The sequence below is a fragment of the Mustela nigripes genome, chromosome 7, assembly GCF_022355385.1.
Source record: "Mustela nigripes isolate SB6536 chromosome 7, MUSNIG.SB6536, whole genome shotgun sequence".
Lineage (NCBI taxonomy): Eukaryota > Metazoa > Chordata > Mammalia > Carnivora > Mustelidae > Mustela > Mustela nigripes.
This window is the reverse complement of record NC_081563.1, coordinates 39180482-39199000: the sequence shown is the minus strand read 5'-3', so window position 1 is coordinate 39199000 and position 18519 is coordinate 39180482. Positions and strand designations below refer to the sequence as shown.

General features: G+C 40.5%; 1 protein-coding gene across 2 annotated transcripts in view; it reads left to right on the top strand.

Moving 5' to 3' along the window:
* The first annotated feature begins 7838 nt into the window (after window positions 1-7838).
* SMYD1 (SET and MYND domain containing 1) overlaps window positions 7839-18519 on the top strand; it is a 41537-nt gene continuing 30856 nt past the window's right edge. Inside the window, exon 1 of one of the 2 annotated variants that reach the window (XM_059405646.1) lies at window positions 7839-8423. In XM_059405646.1, the coding sequence (XP_059261629.1) occupies window positions 8287-8423 (137 nt within the window). In that variant the 5' untranslated portion in view covers window positions 7839-8286. The remainder of the gene's footprint in view (window positions 8424-18519) is intronic. The other variant, XM_059405645.1, reaches the window with a different exon arrangement.

The following is an 18519-nucleotide window of genomic DNA, read 5'->3' as shown; positions in this document are numbered from 1 at the left end:
GCCATGGCGGCAAAGCGCGCTATTGCGGTTGCGCGGATCGCCCCACTTCCAGAGAGGGCCTTTAGCTCCGCCCCCTTCTCTCGACTTTTCCGGGGCTCGCCCCTCCCGGTACCCGTGTTCGTCGGCCGGGTGCTTTCTCGTACTCGTTCGAGGTCAGGGAGAACGGGTGCGGCGGGTCACCTGGGGTGAGTGAATCTCAAACCGACTGAGAAAGAAAAAACCTGGAAACCTCTGGATTCTTCCTTCAGAGTATCTGAGAAATACGTAATCTCCTTTAAATGTCTTTCCCTTGGTAGGGTCTTTAATGTACAGAGTTAGAGCAAGCCGAAGCCTTGGTCATGATACGTTGTCGTCATTGGTCCGTAAATGACTTTTTGTCTCGCCTCCTTCAGTATAAGCGTGTGTACAAACACACACATAATACAACCTCACCTCCTCTCATTCCCCATCTCCTAAAGAGAAATCACTGCCCCGGCTTGTCCTCATTTCCTTTTGTATATAAATCTTTATCACACAGGTGTGTAGCTAAAAAAAAAAAAAAAAAAACGTTTATTTTTGAATTTCCTAAGATTTAAATCTTTCTCTGTGCAGTATTCTGGAACTTGTTTCACTCAACACTTGTAGGTGTCACTTGTTTCACTGCTGTACACTATCCCACCCATTTTCCTGTTGCTGGGCTTGTCTCCTGGTAGCTGTGCAAGTTTCTCTTGAGCAGACTCTCCCTTCTTGTCACACTGCCGTTGGTTAGTTTCAGGTGCTCATCATCTCTTAATAGAATCATGGCAACAGATGCCCAACTTACCCTTCTGACTTCACCAGTCCAATTTACTCTTCATTACTGCTGCCAAACCGTTCTATCCAGAAGTCATTCCTGGCTCTCCATAGTCTATTGGAAAAAGTCGAATTAGAAAAGTACTCCTGGGCTTCTGTGCACCTTGATCTCATTATCTTCCTACTGCTGTCACCTCCCCACCCTGCTTTCACTTTATGATTTAGCAACATTAAATCTTTACTGATTCCTATAAATACCAAACTGTTGCATGACTCAGTTTATTGTGTATGCTGCTCCTTCTTCTGGAATGTCTACTCCCTACTTTCTAATGAACTCCTCCTCCCTCCACAAGTAAATTGTATCCTGAATTCAGCATTTCTCATTCATTCTTAATGTTTTTGTTACATATGTATCTATCCCTAAGTAACATGAAGTATTACTTTGCATGATTTAAAACTTTACATAAATGTCATTATACATACTGTTTATTCCCCTGCAACTTACTTTTTTCACTTAATTCTGTTTTGGCATGCAGATATGCTGAGATGTGAGGTTCTAATTCATTCATTTCCACAGCTCTATAACGTTTCATTGCATGACTACACTGTGAGCTATCCATTCTCCTATTGATGGACATTGAACTTGTTTTCTATTTTTGCTTTTATAGCTAGTGCTACTTTAATGTTCTTATGTAGTCTTGTGCACACATGTGAGAGTTTCTCTGAGGTTTATACTTAAGAGATGTTGCTGCCTTTTAACTAGAAACCTCAATAATACCCACTTTGAAGGGTATTATGAAAATCATGAGTAATGTTAATAAAGCACAATTTCACGCATTCAAACATTTATTGTTAGAAAAACCTTCAAATGTTTATGAAACACTGGGACATAAAGGCAATAGTCTGGTGCTTGAATGGTAAACAGAAAATGTGTGCTTCTGTAGCTCCTGCAATACCCAACTCATTGTAGTTGTCCGCACATAATGCTTTTTCTTTATCTCCACATCTCTGCTCATGCTGCTATGTTGGTGGGGCTGAAATAGTCACCTCCAGCTCTGGTTGTCTCCCTGCCTTCTTATCTTTGTCACCTACGTCTCTGAAGCCTTTCCTGACCTCTCAGGCTGCCCTGGATATCCTTTCCTCTTTGCTTCCTGTATCTCTTTCACCATTTTTACATGCTCTTCCATAATTATCTCTAAATGGTCAGTGTTCACAAGGCTTTAAAGACAGTGCTCACATTTATTCATCTTATTTCGGGGCACTGAGCACAGTGCCTGATACATGTGCTGATAAATGCATGTGGAATGAGAAAATTTAGGGATTCTTGGGAAGAAAATGCAGCCAAGGATTTCTTGGGGCCAAAAGAAGAGGGAGGGAAGCAAGCATGCTATTTTATTAAGAACACAGAGCCCAGAGAGTTTGAAATTTTGCCAGTGATGTAATTATACAGGATATAATGGACTGTTAAAGAGGAAACCTGCCTCTGTCATTATGGCATGTGAGTGTTAGATGTGCACATCTAGCAGATTTTCTTTGATTCTGTCCCTCTTAGTGATTATGAAATAAATGAATCAGCCAGTGAATGCACTTGAAAGCAATGAGCAGCCCCTGGCTTATTTAATGTTGCTAGACATTAAGTTATTATTAGTTTAAAGCAAACTAACTAAAATGTTGGCAAACATTGTCTGTAAAAGGCCAGATAGTAAATATTTTCAGCTTTGTGGGCCATATGGTCTTTGTTGCAAGTATTCAACTTCGCTGTTACAGTGTGAAAACAGTCATAGAAAATATGTAAACAGATGAGTATGGCTTTTTTCTTTTCTTTTCTTTTTAAGTAGGCTCAATGCTCAGTGCGGAGCCGAACTCACTACCCCAAGATCAGGAGTGTCGTGCTCCACCGACTGAGCCAGGCAGGTGCCTCTAATATGTCTGTTGTTTAATAAAATTTTATTTATGGTCACTGAAACTTACCTTTGATATAATTTCCATGTGTCACAACATACTCTTCTTTTGACTTTTCCCCCCAACTATTAAAGAAGGTACAAACCATTTTTAGCTCAAGGTCTCAAAAAAAATTGTTGATGCCTGGCAAAAATGAACCTTATCCCCAGGTACAAGGAGGTGGAATCCAGTGTTCTTTTACTAAAGAAATCTTGCAGTTCTCTTGATTTGCCACTAGAGGGGGGTCCCTTGTAGGTGTGTGGCCTAGAGAGCTGGTCTTTCCAATACAAAGGATGATTAGAGTTTTTCCGTAGTGTATGGTAAATGAGCCACTGCCATGTTAATGCAGGCTTAAAAACTGTTCTGGTGTTTCAGAATCATTCCTCTGGGTTTCATTTATATTGCCACCTTCATATTTATATTTATTCCTTCTTTGCATATCCAACTGAAGGGAACACAACCATTCTCAAGTCCTCTGAGATTATTTGCTCAAGGGCTCAGGAGGAAAATAATGTGAATACAGGCTGTGGCTAAAGATTTGCGGGCTGCAGCTTGGAATCTGGGAACAGCTGCTAACCAAGATACAGGTTAATAAGTGGAGCTCATATTCAGAGGATGCTTGAAGCCCAAGTGTTGATATATTTAAAACTCCAAAATAATCCCCATTCTTGGCCTCTTCGTGTCACCTTCTTCTACCCTTAAGGTGCATGACAGGACCTGACATTACCCTGGTCCAGCATCTTCTGCAAGTTTCGTTATACCTTTTTTAGGGTGCGGGAGTACTTGATAGCCATAGTGACATTCTAGGCACATATGTGTGGCCTGAAGTGCAAGGGAAGTTCAGCTGACATAGAGATAAATAGAACCATAGTGGTTATTCCTGTCATCCTCTTGTCTGAAATCTCCCAGCTCAAATCTCTGTCCCAGGCAGGGAGTCCTCTGGCTTGAGCTGCCCCATTTTTCTCCCTTTATCAACACCCTTCTTCAGACACTCCAAAGAAAGAGACTGGATGGCTATGAAAATCATTAACAGTGGAAAAAGTTTCCATCTTCTTGGAGCAGGAAAGGGCTTGACAGAAGCATAGCTTTTAAGGACTGTGAAGCTCAAATCTGTCACGTGGTTATGTCTGCTCTGGCCCCGAGTTTGACCTCTGAGGAAACGTAGAATAAATCTGTTTTTCCATACCTCAGTATGTGATGTTGAAGAAAACTCATGTTCTTCCTGAATCTTGCCTGCTAAACATATCTCCGGTTGGGCAATAAGGAATCCTTCCAAAACTCTAGATGGGTTTTTCCTGATAATGAAGACCAGCAGTTCTCATGAAGGCAGTCCCACCACTTAGGGGGGCATTTTAGAAATTGCGTGTTGGGGGGAACTTCTGGTTGTGCCATGCTACTGGCATATTGTGTGTAGGACTGGGATCACAGAAGGGTTTGGATCCCAGTGGGAGGATCCAGAGGGGCGTAGGTGAGCAAAAATTTTTATATAGGATTTAGGTTGATGAGTAGTACAGCAGGGCCACATGTCCTCTACCATGTCACCAGCTAATAACTAGAGCCACCATCCCCTTTCTCGCTGATCCTGGCCAGAGATGCAGGATATCCTTAGAAGCAAGAAGCAGCCTTATGCATTGAAGATTCTTTGCCTGGCCCTCACAACCTCAAATATACAGATGTACATTTTAGGTGGGTGAAACTTTGATTGTAATTATCAGAGTCTAGAATTCTGTTTTATATGTAATCATAGAATCTTTTTTTTAAAAAGATTTTATTTATTTAAGACAGATTGAGAGAGTGAGAGAGAGATCATGAGAGGGGAGAAGGTCAGAGGGAGAAGCAGGTTCCCCATGAAGCTGAGAGCTACATGCAGGACTGGATCCCGGGACTTTGGGATCATGACCTGAACTGAAGACAGTCGCTTAACCAACTGAGCCACCCAGGTGCCCCCAGAGTCATTTTAATATAAGCTAAATCTTCCAGGAAGGCAGCCTCTTGTTAACTGAAGAATTATGCTTGCTTTCATTCAGAACCTAACTAAGAATCATTCACTATTTCAGAAAAATCATGTCACAGACAACTGTGCCCTGTGTGATATTTGTGTCTCCAGAATCAATCTACACTTTTAGCTGTTACTATCACAGCGATTCTACGTGGAGGTGCAAACATATGAACACGTTATCATGTGTTCTACTGCGGTTGTGCCTGAGTGTATACATAATGAGCTCACTGACATATTTAATTTACCATGAATATATATTATTTTATTATAAGCTGACTTTAATTTTATTTCTCCCTTATTAGGTTAGGGAAATGTTTTCATCCATTTGGGCTATAATAACAAAAGATCACAGCCTGGGTAGCTTATGCAGAACAGAAATTTATTTTTTATAGTTCTGGAAGCTAGAAGTTCAAGACCAGGGCACGGGCACAGTTAAGTCCTCATGTAACCGAAGTGCCTAGGGACCTCTCTGGAGCTTCTTTCCAATTTTAGTATATGTGCTGCCGAAGCGAGCACTCTCTGGAGCTTCTTATTCATGTGGGCTCCATGTTCATGATTTAAGCCCCTCCTAAAGGCCCCACTTACTAAGACAATTACCTTAGAGGATGAGGACTTTCAACATTTTGCAATTTGGGATGGGGCAGAGGGGAGTAAGATAAACATTCAGGCTACAGGATTAATAATTTATATTTTTTAGATATAAGAGCTAGTAAATTATATATGCCACTTCATTTCAGAGTAGCAAAAGGGTTGTTATATAATATTTATTAGAATGTGAAATGATAGTATTTTATATGTTTGTTTCCTGTTGTTGCCATAACAAATTACTTAGTGGTTTAAAATAAAATAAATTTATTATCCTACAGGTTGGAGGTCAAACTCCAGAAATGGGGTTCCCTGGGTTTAAATCAAGGCGTAACAAGGCTGTTCTCCTTCTAGAGGTTCTAGGGAGAGAAGCCATTCCCTTGCCTTTTCCAGTTTCTAGAGACTACCTGTGTTTCTTGGCTCATGAGACATCCCTCCATCTTCAAAGCCAGCAATAGAGTATCTTCAAACGTCTCTCTGACTCTGACCCTCTTGCTTCCATTGTTATATCTCCTTTTCTGACTCTGACCCCTGCCATCCTCTTATAAGGATTCTTGTGATTCCATTGGGCCCACCTGGATAATCCAGGATAATCTCTCTCTCTCTCAAGATTCTTAATCACATTTGCAAAGTTCCTTTTATCATGTAAGGTAACATAGTCCTGGGTCTGGGGAGTAGGACCTGGACATCTTTGGGGGCCTTTGTTCGGTCTACCACACTTTAATATAATACTTGCTCTGATAAGGTTGACACTCGCAGATATAAATAAAGCATTAGGTTTGATGCTCCCTCTCTTTCTGACTTGGGGCAGCTAGATTGCCATCTTGACCTTGGCTGGGGCTGAACTTGTTCCAGGGGTATGGTGTCTAGAGAACAACCTAATCCCTCCCAGGGTGAGCCACTGGCTCCTGAGTGAAGACCTGTGGCTGCAAGGCCCAGGCAGTGTGGGTCCATTTAAAGTTGTGGGTCCCACTGTGGGTCCAGTGTGGCTTCATTTGAAGCTAACCTGGATTGAAGAGCTCCTTTTTAATCTTTTTTTATTCCCCCTACCCCATTGAGAACATGTGATGTTTACTCTCTGGGGAACCTAACTTGATTTAATTAAATTAATTAATTGGTTTTATTAAAGATTTTATTTATTTATTTTTTTAAAAAGATTTTATTTATTTATTTGACAGACACAGAGCACAAGTAATCAGAGAGGCAGTGGAGGGGGGAGTAGACTCCCTGCTGAGCAGAGAGCCCCATGCGGGGCTTGATCGGGGCTTGATTGGGGCTTGACTGGGGCTTGATCCCAGGCTCCTGGGATCATGACCTGGGCCAAAGGCAACTGCTTAACTGACTGAGCCACCCAGGAGCCCCTTGTTTTGGTTTTTTTTTAAATTGAAGTAGCATTGACATGCAATGCTATATTTGTTTCAGGCATACAATGTAGAGATTTGACAACTCTGTATGTTACCCTATGCTCATAAGTACAGGTACCATCAGTCACCACACAACACTATTACAGTACCACTGACTGTATTCCTTGTGCTGGACCTTTCATCCCTTTGACTTATTCATCCCATAACCGGAGTCCCACATGTCCCTTTCCCCTTTTGCCCAGTCCTCCAGCCCTCTCCCCTCTGGCAGCAACCAATGTGTTCTCTGTATCTGTGGGTCTGTTTCAGCTTTGTTTGTTTTTTTAGGTTCCACGTGTAGGTGAAATAATATGGTATTTGTCTTTTCGACTTTATTTTTTAAGATTTTATTTATTTATTTGACAGAGAGAGACACAGTGAGAGAAGGAACACAAGCAGGGGAGTGGGAGAGGGAGAAGCCCCCCCGCCCACCCCCGCTGAGCAGGGAGCCCTACCCAGGGCCGGATCCCAGGACCCTGGAACCGTGACCTGAGCCAAAGGCAGACACCCAATGACTGAGCCACCCAGGTGCCCTGTCTTTTCAACTTTGATATCGGCTGCCTCGTAATCAAGAAGAGTGGCAGTTAGGGGCACTTGGCTGGCTCAGTCACTAGAGCATATGACTCTTGAGTTGTGAGTTTAACCCCCACATCTGGTGCAGAGTTTACTTAAAAAAAAAAAAAATACAGTGGAATTTAAGTCAATGGACGTTTTAGAATTGCCCTCCCCATGTCCTCATTCCTAGGAAAGAAGAAAGAGGATGTTGGTGTTTTGGGGGGAGCAGATACATGTTTCAGGGAAATTTGATTAAAAAAATAGAAATGAGTGTTTTCTTTTTCAAAGTCTGCCTCCTCTCTCTAATACAGCCTCCACCAGCATATCTGCATCATCAGGGAGCTCCCAGACCTCCATGCCCTGGGTGGGGGTGCTGTGGGAGCACCAGATAGTACTGGAGAAGAGGGATGCCTCCAGGAGCCTAAATAGTACTGTTATGTATCTGCCAAGGGGGTTAGTTTGGCATCTGGTATATTCTGCAAACAGTCTGCCTGTGGGGGAGGAGGGAGGGAGACAAGGGGTCTATCACACTTGAGAAGGTATAAGCCTGACAGCTGAAAGTTCCCAGAGCAGCAAGCATCACCTCTTCTCTTGGACCATTTCAGCTGTCTGCTTTGGATTGACAGAGGCATCTGGCTGCTAAAAATACCCTACTGACCAAGTGCTCCCTATTCCAACTAAAGCTGAGTACAACCGCCATCCGGAACTGATCTGCTTCTTGGAAAGGAATTTTTCAAAGTTTTCAGTCCCCATTCGAGGGGCACACCAGCCCATGGTCATTTCTGCCTTGTCAGCTTTGCTGGGTGATGAATGAGACCCTTGTCAGATCACTGTCATCTTGCCTGCCCCATTCCCACCTCCAGGAAACACGGCAGAGGGGGAGGTGAGGCCCCAGTGGCTGAGAGGGGGTAGGGAAGGGGAGGTGCTTGTCCATTTATAGGCTTGCTCTTTGGGATGCTGAAGGTGCTGAAATAGCAAGGACAAGGGACTTGGCTGAGTGTGAAATACCCACCGAGCGGCCTAAAGGACTCTGAGATGACAATAGGGAGCATGGAGAACGTGGAGGTCTTCACTTCGGAGGGCAAGGGCAGAGGTCTGAAGGCCACTAAGGAGTTCTGGGCTGCGGATGTCATCTTTGCTGAGCGGGCTTATTCCGCAGTGGTTTTTGACAGGTATGAAATGTGGGGCAGTGTCGCCTTTTCTCTGTTGGTGTGGGTCTAAAATCCTTTGCTCTCAAAATCATCAGGGAAAGGGATAGAATCCATGTGATTATTTTTAACAAAATGGCACTTCTGACAGCTGTTGCCTGGCATCAATTTTTCTGCAAAGAGTCATTGCTAATGTGATTTACTCTGGTCCCTGAACAAAGGCTTTGGGGCACTTTTTCACAGTCCCGTTGAACTTGGTTGAGTGGGTGTGCTGTATGTGGGAAGGGCAGAGAGAAGGGGAATGGAAAGGTGGGTGTGGTGCTGTAGGAAACATTTTCTTACAGAAGGCTCCATATTTTTAGCTTCTTGAGTAAAATCAGTATATTAGAGCATAAAGTAATTGCAGAGACTTTAAAAAATCAGTTGTAAATACACAACACTGGAATCCATTTACATTTGAAAAATTAGAGTATCACCAATGAAACTGAAAGCCCTTTTTATGTCTCCCACCCCTAACCCCAGTCATCTCTGTCTTTCCTCAGAGGTAATACCTGTTACGATTTTAATGTGTTTCCTTCAAGAATGTTCTTGTACTATGATACACGTATATCTGCATTTATCAGAAATGTATAGCTGTAGTTTGTCTTTTTTTTTTTTTTAACAGAGGTGGTGTTATACTTCAAATGTCATTCTAGAACTTACTCTTTTTACTAAACAACATGTTTTAGATATGTCTATGGAAACTCTAAGTCTATAGATAATTATTTAAAATCCTTGAAGATCTGTTTCTTTTACCCATGTGTAGATCTATCCATGTTGATCCATATGCTGTGTGGATTGCCAGTTTTAACTGCTGCAGATATTCTACCCTATAAATACATGAAAACTTATCTATCCACTTCCCTTTTGAGAGACATTTGGTGGTTTCCAGTTTTTCATAAAAACAAACATTTCTGCAGTTAAAATCCTTGACCATGCTCACTTGTACACGTGTGTGGTTATTCTTCAGGATATATGGCTAGAAGAGGAATTGTGCCATAAAGAGTGCTATTTCTATTTTAATAGGCTCTCCAAAGCACCTGCATTAAATTTACATCCCCATTTTTCCACAACCATGTCTCTACTTGACTACCAAACTTTTAAATTAGTATTAAATCTTTATTAAAAAAAAAAAAACCAAACTGCCAAGTGATTAAATTATAACAATATTCTCCAAGCCCAAAGTTGGGGTGATCTGTCTGACATTAGTATGGTCTGAATCAAGATGGCCTCTGACAATCTAGGCTTTGTGGTTGGCTGAGTGTACTTACCATCCTGAGAATGGGCACTGCTTTTCAGAGATAATTTGATTAGTATTCAGATTTTCATTTCTCCTGTGTAAGGACCTTCAGGGAGAAGGCAGTGAATGGAATATATGGCTGACTGTACCTGAGGACTATAAGGGGGCTGAGGTGACAGTAATACCTCTTCAATGGGAGCTTATCTTACTTGATTAATTTACATGTGTATGTTTCATGGCTGGAGATGAGTGCACTTGAGGAGTCATTTGAATTTGGAATTAAGACTGAAAAGCTGGGAAACTCTCAACTCTGATCTTGGTGCTACCACTGAATGGTCGCATTGCCTTATATAGGATACTTCCATTGGTGCCTCCAGTTTCCTAATAGCCAATTAGTATCCCTTTTAAGAGTGTTTGGAGTTGGGGCACCTGGGTGGCTCAGTGGGTTAAGCCTCTGCCTTCAGCTCAGGTCATGATCTCAGGGTCCTGGGATTGAGCCCAAGGTTGGGTTCCCTGCTCAATGGGGAGCCTGCTTTTCCCTCTCCCTCTGCTGCTTCCCCTGCTTGTGCTCTCTCTCTGTCAAATAAATAAATAAAATCTTAAAAAAAAAAAAAGGAAAACTAAGAAGAAAAAATACGTATCTTCACACAACATTGTTGTATATGTCCTTCCAGCTTATTTTAAAACATAGGTTTCATTTTTACTACACAGCTGGGATCTTATTATAGAAACAATGATGTTTTACATTTAATAATTTAGCTGCTTCTTTGATACTAAGTTCCCTTCATAATATAGTATTTAATGGCTGCCTACCACTTCCTTATGACTGAACATTTGGGATGTTTACATGTGTTTCTTACCATAAATAGATCATCATTCATTTGAAGTTGTAACTACAAAACAACTTTAGTGTACATTGAGATAACATGCTAACAAAATGTTATATTACTATTATAATAATAAAAACTGAGATTATTAAGGTAAATGATCTTTAAAATGATTGAAAAAAATCTAGAAGAGATACTTTTAAAAAGTGATTTTTCCCAAATTTGTCCCTGCAAAGATAAAGGGGCTGCTCTTTGGGTGTACTGGGATAGCCTGGAGAGGCAGCAAAGGAAACCTTTGTCCATGATGTCCTCCCATTTTAGCCTCCTGGTGAGACTCAGCCGCTGGAGAAGAGAAACCCAAGTGGGGAGGTAGGACTGAGTGACTCACAGAAGAGGCACATTCTAATCCATGTTATTGCAAGCCAGGCTTTCTACCCTACCCTCCAAACATAAACAGGAGGAAAGATTTTATTTTTAGTTGAGTGCTATATTAAATGAAAATTCTTTCCAACAATACATGACATATATTATATGTATGAATGTTATGAAACGTAACAATAAATGAACATCTAGGAAACATAATAAATGAGCACCCATGAAACCATCATCCTGCTTAACTAGAGCATGCCATTATATTGCATCTTTATCTTTCCCTATCCAATCCCCGGCTTGTCACAAAGGTGACTAGTATTTTGAATTTTATGTTATTATTCCCTTGGCTTTTGACTAATAGTTTTATCACATGTGTACCTATTCCTAAACAATTTATAATTTAGTTTTTGTGTTTTATTTTTGATCTTTGAAACAATGGTATAATATCACATATGACTTTATGCCACTTGCTTCTTTCACTCAATGTTAGATTTCTTATTCATCCATATGGTTTTGTGTAACTGAAGTGTCGGTTTGTACCACACTTTATTTTTCTATTCTTCTGCCATTGGTTGCAATGGACATTTTTTAATTTTATTTCTTGGTAAACAGATACATAATGTGTGTATCCTAGGAGTGAAAATTACCTGATCATAAAGTATGGGATATTCAGCTTTAAAATATAATGCCATAGTGTGTGAGGCTGTCTTGCAAGTTTGCCTTGTCTTGGTTAGGATGGACTTAGTTTAGCATTAACAGCAACAATCCAGGCCCTTATAATATAGTCCTTAGTCTGGTTAGGATCTTTTGAATTTTACTGGTTGGAAAAATAGGTGGTCTCCTTAAATATAAAGGAGCAAGAATAAAGTAGAGACGGTCTTTTCAGGGCTGGCAAATATGTAATACTTAGACTACTGAGATCCCTTCCAGGTATAGTTAATCAACTGGGCAACTCCTTCCTGAACTCCAACTTAGCCTAAGGAATTTTCCTATCAGGGTGCTCCAAGAAGCCCTTACTAATCCATCAAAACTGGCATTTAAAAGAAGAGCTATTTGCCATCTCTCTTAGGGGTCTGACTGGGTGTTGGAAAGGGATGAAGGTGAAGTAGGTGGGTAAGATCAATGTACCAAGGAGCTGTCTTTCATGGGCACGGTCTTTTAAAGTGGATGAACCCCCAAGGGTGGTAGATGAACTGCTAGTTGCTCTCGACTCCTCGTGCTTTCTACTCTGAGTGTGCCCAGTTTTCGGGAGGGCTTTAAATACCTTAGCTTGGGTGATCCTGCTTATTTCTACATGAGATTGGACTAATCTGGGAATTCATGGTCTTGCCTTGTTCAGATTTTTAAGCTTTTTTATAAAATACAGAAATTATAGGAAAACCAAAGTAAGAAAATAAAAATTCTCTGCAACCTTAACATTCAGAGAAAACTACTGTTAATATTCTGGCATATATCCTTATGATTGTGATTGTTTTGTGTTGTTTTAAGTGAAGTATAATTGACTCCTTACAAATGTTTTATGCAGATATGATCCATATCGAATATTTTCTTGATCCTAATGATTTGTAGGTGAGTGGTGGTGGTGGGAGAAACACTACCCTGAATGTATACCTTGATCGTAAAATGCTTCCCTAAAATTAACAGACTTATTTTACAATGAAAGGAATATGACACATAGTATTTTATTAATTCTAGGATACATATTTAATTTTGACATCTCTGAAGTCATGATGTATCCTACAATCTGTGGCTCATGGTTTAATTGGGAGCATTTGTTTGTTTGTTTCCTAATGGCAAAAAAACGATATATTTAATAATTGACAGTATCTTAGATTCAATGTAATTAATGTACACATTTCTTCCTTTCCCAAAAGTGGGTTCTTATGTAACTTCTTTATCCTAAAATATGTTGTGAGCAACTTTTCAAACCATTATTATCCTCCTAGAGCATATTTAATGACTACATTGTATTCCTTTTATTGACTGTTACGTATCACTTCAGCATGGTCCGTATTTTGGAGATCAAGGTTGTTTCCTCCTTTTCCTAATAGATCGTTCCATACATCTCTGATTATTTATTAAAGATAAACTCCTAGATGTGTTTTGTATTCAAAAGACAGTTTTAAGGTTCTTAATATAGTTTTCCAAATCACCCCCACCAAAGAGGATTATTATACCAGTTTTCTTCACGAGCGATACAGCATTTGCCTTCTTATCCCAGCACTGGCCAACACAGAGAGCTTTGACTTTGTATTTTATATTTTATCTATAAAAACTTTTTTAGTATTATTTTGTTTTCAATCTTTGTATTATTAGGGAGGTGAAAGGTTTGTAAAAAATACATTTATTGATGATCACCTTCCTTCTTTTGTGATTTGTCTATTTTCTTTTGATGCCCTCATTTGAAAACTATATGTGTAGCTCATATAGAGGTCATAGTTCATTCAGAACTTCAAAATTGGTTAACTCCTTCCACATCATTTTGATTTATTACCTCTTTTGATTATACCTCTTTTGTAATTCTCAGTTACTTCTATTTTAATTAATTAATCAACGTATTTATTTATTAAGTACACGCCATGCCCAGTGTGGAGCCCAATGTGAGGTTTGAACTTAAAACCATGATATCAAGACCTGAGCTGAGTTCAAGAGTTAGATGCCTTGGGCACCGGGGTGGCTAGTCAGTTAAGCAACTACTTTTGGTTCAGGTCACGATCTCTGGGTCCTGGGATCGAGCCTCATGTTGGACTTCCTGCTCAGTAGGGAGTCTGCTTCTCATGCTCTCTCCTGCTCCGCCTTTCCCCACTGCTGGTTCTGTCTCTCAAATAAATAAATAAATAATCTTAAAGAAAAAAAAAAAAGCATTGGATGCTTAACTGAGGCACCACCCAGGCACCCCTTGTCCTCAGTTACTTTTGACTTTCTTTAATTTTCATGTCTTTTATTTTTTAAAAACTATTCATTTTTCTATCTTACATATATCTTTTAAAATGATATCTAAGCTTCTTTTAAAGTTTATTTTTATTTTAGTTACTTATTGTCATTGCATTCTTTCACTTTCCTTTTTATAGCTTATTTAGGTCGAGGGGAATGAGAAGATAAGTGGTTTTAGCCTTAAGAGCGACTCAGGCGTTCAGCAAGTTAAGGCCTTATCTTTTTTGCTGCTTTGTCTTGGAAGGACTGTTCCAGTTCTCTGAAGTAAAGCCTCCATCCTTTTCAAACTATAAAATCAGTTGGTTAACCTAGTTGACCTACAGACCAAGGTCCATGGGGCACGCCTTACCACACTGTGAATAGAATTGTATCATTGCCATCACCATCATCATTTAAAACAAAACCCACAACCAAATAGATTCAGGGCCAATCTGGCACAGAATCAGATTTGACCAGGATAGGAATTTGAAACATGCTTTATAGTAATATTGGAGAGCTTCTTTTAATAGCCATCTACAAATAATGGACTGTTGTTTGGAAGAAAGAGGGTTCTGAACTTTTTTTTTTTTTTTTTTTTTTTCAATTGACAGAAGTGTGAGAACCAAGCACCCTGAGCAAAAGTTACAGAGTCGTATTTCGGGTCAAAATGAAGTGTGGAAGGGGTAGTGCTGGTTAGAGTTCAAGCCATCTAAGAACTAAGTAGGCCCTGGAAACCTTTACCTTTAGAGATACCTACCACAATATATCAAAATGTAGTTTTTGCTTACCGTTTTGGAATGGAGTTTTATAACTTTGCTATTGGAATTGTTATTAATTTCCATTTGGCATTTTTCATTTTTTGTTTGTTTTAAGAAAACTTTAGGACTATTCAAAAGTATTATAAGTCCCAAACCTTTTCCTAGGTCACCTATAAGCTTAGGCCTTTGACACTGAGCCTCTATTGCCTAAACGAGACCAGGGCTGCCAGTGCTGTCTGGAGATAGAAAGGCTATTTTCAAGGTTGTGTTGTTCCTGATGGCAACCTGGCAGAGATGATGTCCATGAGGAGTCAGGCAATAGAGGGTAATTGGGTCATTTGGCCCTGACGATCCCCTCTAGCATGAGATTCTACGGGTTATATGATTTCTTCAGTACATGTGAAGGACTCCAGTGCAGCACCAGAGGGGTGCTCGGCTAATATAGAAATGGAGCTTATTCTGATTATTATTTTATTTTAGCATTAAACACAAGAAAGGGCATGGAAATGGTGCTCACAAGCAGTTCTAGGAGCCAAAAATACTGTGTAGTGGTTCTTTTTTTAGCAATCTTAGACATCATGAATTTAGAGCGCATCTAGCTTTTGGGTTCATGGATCCTTAGCTAGGGAGAGACCTGTATTTAGAGGATCAAAGTTTATGTGGATGTGCATCCATGCTTTCTACTTCTGGAGAGAAAATCTATAGTTTGCATCACTTTTGAAATCACTTTCAACCCAGAAGAAGGTTGAGATCCATTGAGTTTATTCAATCCTCTCTTACAGATTGAGAAACAGCTTAGTGACGTGACAGACCATGCCCACGTCATACACAGACAAATCATAGGGCAGGACTGAGATTCCTGGGATCTTGTCCAGCCATCACTTTTCACTGTGTTGAAAAGTGGGGTCCAGCATTGCCTACTTAATTACTTCTTTTCTTGTCCGTCCTGTTAATAATATTTAATTTTAATACAAGAAATGGTATCCGTCCATCAGTTTCAAAACAATCAGTCTGGTTCTGGGACCTGAGAAGGGTTAGATCCAGAAACTGATTAGATCCAGAAACTAATAGGTAAAAAACAGGAATATACATGTGATTACCCAGGAAGAAAAGTGCTTGTAATAATGAACCAATGTATTCCCTTCCTACCATTTCTATAACAAATTACCACAAATTTTAGTGGCTTAAAAACAAATTTTTTAAAAGATTATTTATTTATTTGACAGAGATCACAAGTAGGCAGAGAGGCAGGCAGAGAGAGAGAGAGAGAGAGGAGGAAGCAGATTCCCTACAGAGCAGAGAGCCTGATGCGGGGCTCTATCCCAGGACCCTGGGATCATGACCTGAGCTGAAGGCAGAGGCTTTAACCCACTGAGCCACCCACGCACCCTCAAAACACTAATTTATTATCTTACACTTTTGAAGGTCAGAGATCTAAAATGGGTCCATAAAGCTATGTTTCCTAGACTTTTATAGTTTCTTCAGGTTTCCTGTATTCCTGGGCTCTATCTTCAAAGCTAGCAGCATAGTGTCTCCCCCCCCCTCCGCCCCCCAACCTCTTGCCTCCTTCTTAAAAGGAACCTTGTAATTACATTGGACCCACCGGGATACTTCAGGATTGTGTCCCCTTCTCAAAGTCCTTAATCTTAATTATATCTGCAAAATCCCTTCTGCCATGTAGTATAAAATATTCACAGGCTCGGGGTGGGGGGCTTTTGGGAATTTTAGGGGGGCCTTTGGGGATTTTGGAGGGCTATCATTCAGCCTATCACAACCAATAAGATGAATTGCATATTAATCCAACTCATCACAGAAGATGTTAAGAAGGATCAAAGATAGGGGCACCTGGGATGGAGCCCCACATCGGCTCTCTGCTCAGTGGGGAGCCTGCTTCCCCTTCTCTCTCTGCCTGCTTCTCTGCCTACTTGTGATCTCTGTCTGTCGAGTAAATAAATAAAATCCTTTAAAAAAGAAAAAAGAAGGATCAAGGATAGTGCATTCTTTTAAAAGATTTTATTTATTTGACACACAGAGAGAAATCACAAGTAGGCAGAGAAAGCTGGGGAAGCAGGGTCCCTGTTGAGCAGAGAGCCTGAAATGGGGCTCATCCTAGGACCCTGTGATCATGACTGGAACTGAAGTCAGAGGCTTAACCCACTGAGGCACCCAGGCGCCCCAAGGATAGTGGATTTTTACAAAAAAAATTTCTATAAATAGAAACTGAACTGGATCCTTATTCTGTTGCAAGAGTTTAAAGTGCCCAGGAGATCATGCATTCCTGTATAGGAAAAAAACAAAGTTAAGAACATAAGAAAAAGTAGAATACTTTAAAAGAAATTAATGTCAGTCAGGCTTTTTTGAAAATTAAAGCAGTTAGGAGCTTCAGGTCCACTGGAGACAGCTGGGCTTTTAGCTACTGTAATACTATGTAGGCCTGTGGGAATACTGGGATTAATGTGGCTTAAACACCAACACACTGTGGCCTTAAATCGGATAACAGCTGGTAGGGTGGGTAGTGAGGACAACTGGTGCTATAAATGGAAATCATTTAATAAAGGGATTAGGGAAATTCCTGAACAATTAGTTCAGAAAATGAATGAATCATTGTTTGCTATTCAACTTACAGTGTTAAACATTTACACTCAATGTTCAGAAAATAAATGAATCATTGTTTGTTATTCAATTTACAGTGGTTAAACATTTACACTCCCAGTGTTGAGGATAACCATAGCAGATTTAGAAATATGTCTTTATTTTGTTTTATTTTTAAGTAAGTTCTACACCCAACATGGGGCTTATACTCACAACCCTGAGATCAAGAGTCACATGCTCTACTGACGGAGTCAGCCAGGCACCCTTACAAATAGTCTTCAGGGGTGCCTGGGTGGTTCAGTGGGTTAAAGCCTCTGCCTCCGGCTCAGGTCATGTATAGTCTCAGTGTCCTGGGATCCAGCCATCGCACTGGCTCTCTGCTCAGCAGGGAGCCTTCTCCCCCACCCCCCGCCTGCCTCTCTGCCTACTTGTGATCTCTCTCTCTCTGTCAAAAAAATAAATAAAATCTTAAAAAAAAAAAAAAAGAAAGAAATATGTCTTTAGTTTGGCATTTTTAGTTGCAGAGACAAGACACAGTGAAATGTCACATGACCTGTTATAAGCTGTATTGCTAAATTTCATGAAATAACCCTTAGATGTGGAAGTTTGAGAATAATTGCTTTTTCGTTATAATTAGATCCAGGTTGTCCCCACAGCAATGTCATCTTCAGTCATGTGCATCTGAAGATGTGTTTTGAGCATGGGAAGTGGGGCGCGATCACAGCCCCAGTGTGGGAAATGCAGACAGGTCCAAGTGGGGTGTGTGAACTTCATCATGTGAGTTGTGGCAGAGAAAATGCTGAGAATTGCTACTTAACTAAGGAAGAGATGTTAAAAAAAAAAATAGGCAATACCTATATCTGACCTAAGGAAGTAGTATCACCTAACTTCTTATGCTGAAGTATGTAGAGTACAGACATTAATCCAGCGATGCCCCATGGGCTGACATGGGCCATTTAAAAACAACATTAAGGGGCGCATGTGTGGCTCAGTGGGTTAAGGCGCTGCCTTTGGCTCAGGTCATGATCTCAGGGTCCTGGGATCAGGTCCCGCATCAGGCTCTCTGCTCAGCAGGGAGCCTGCTTTCCTCTCTCTCTCTCTCTGCCTGCCTCTCTGCCTACTTGTGATCTCTGTCTGTCAAATAAATAAATAAAATCTAAAAAAAAAAAATAAAAACAACATTAAGTAGATGGCATCAGGAAATGAAAAATGAATCTCCCAGCCCCATGTGTGTGTTTCCACTCTGCAAAAGTCTTGAGCGGCTCCCCTTTGCCTGCAGAATAAGGACGTACTACTGAGGGTAACATTCCAGCCCTCCTTGTGTCTGGACATTGTTCCAGCATTGACCCAGCAAATTACAGGTCATTTCCCAGTGTGGT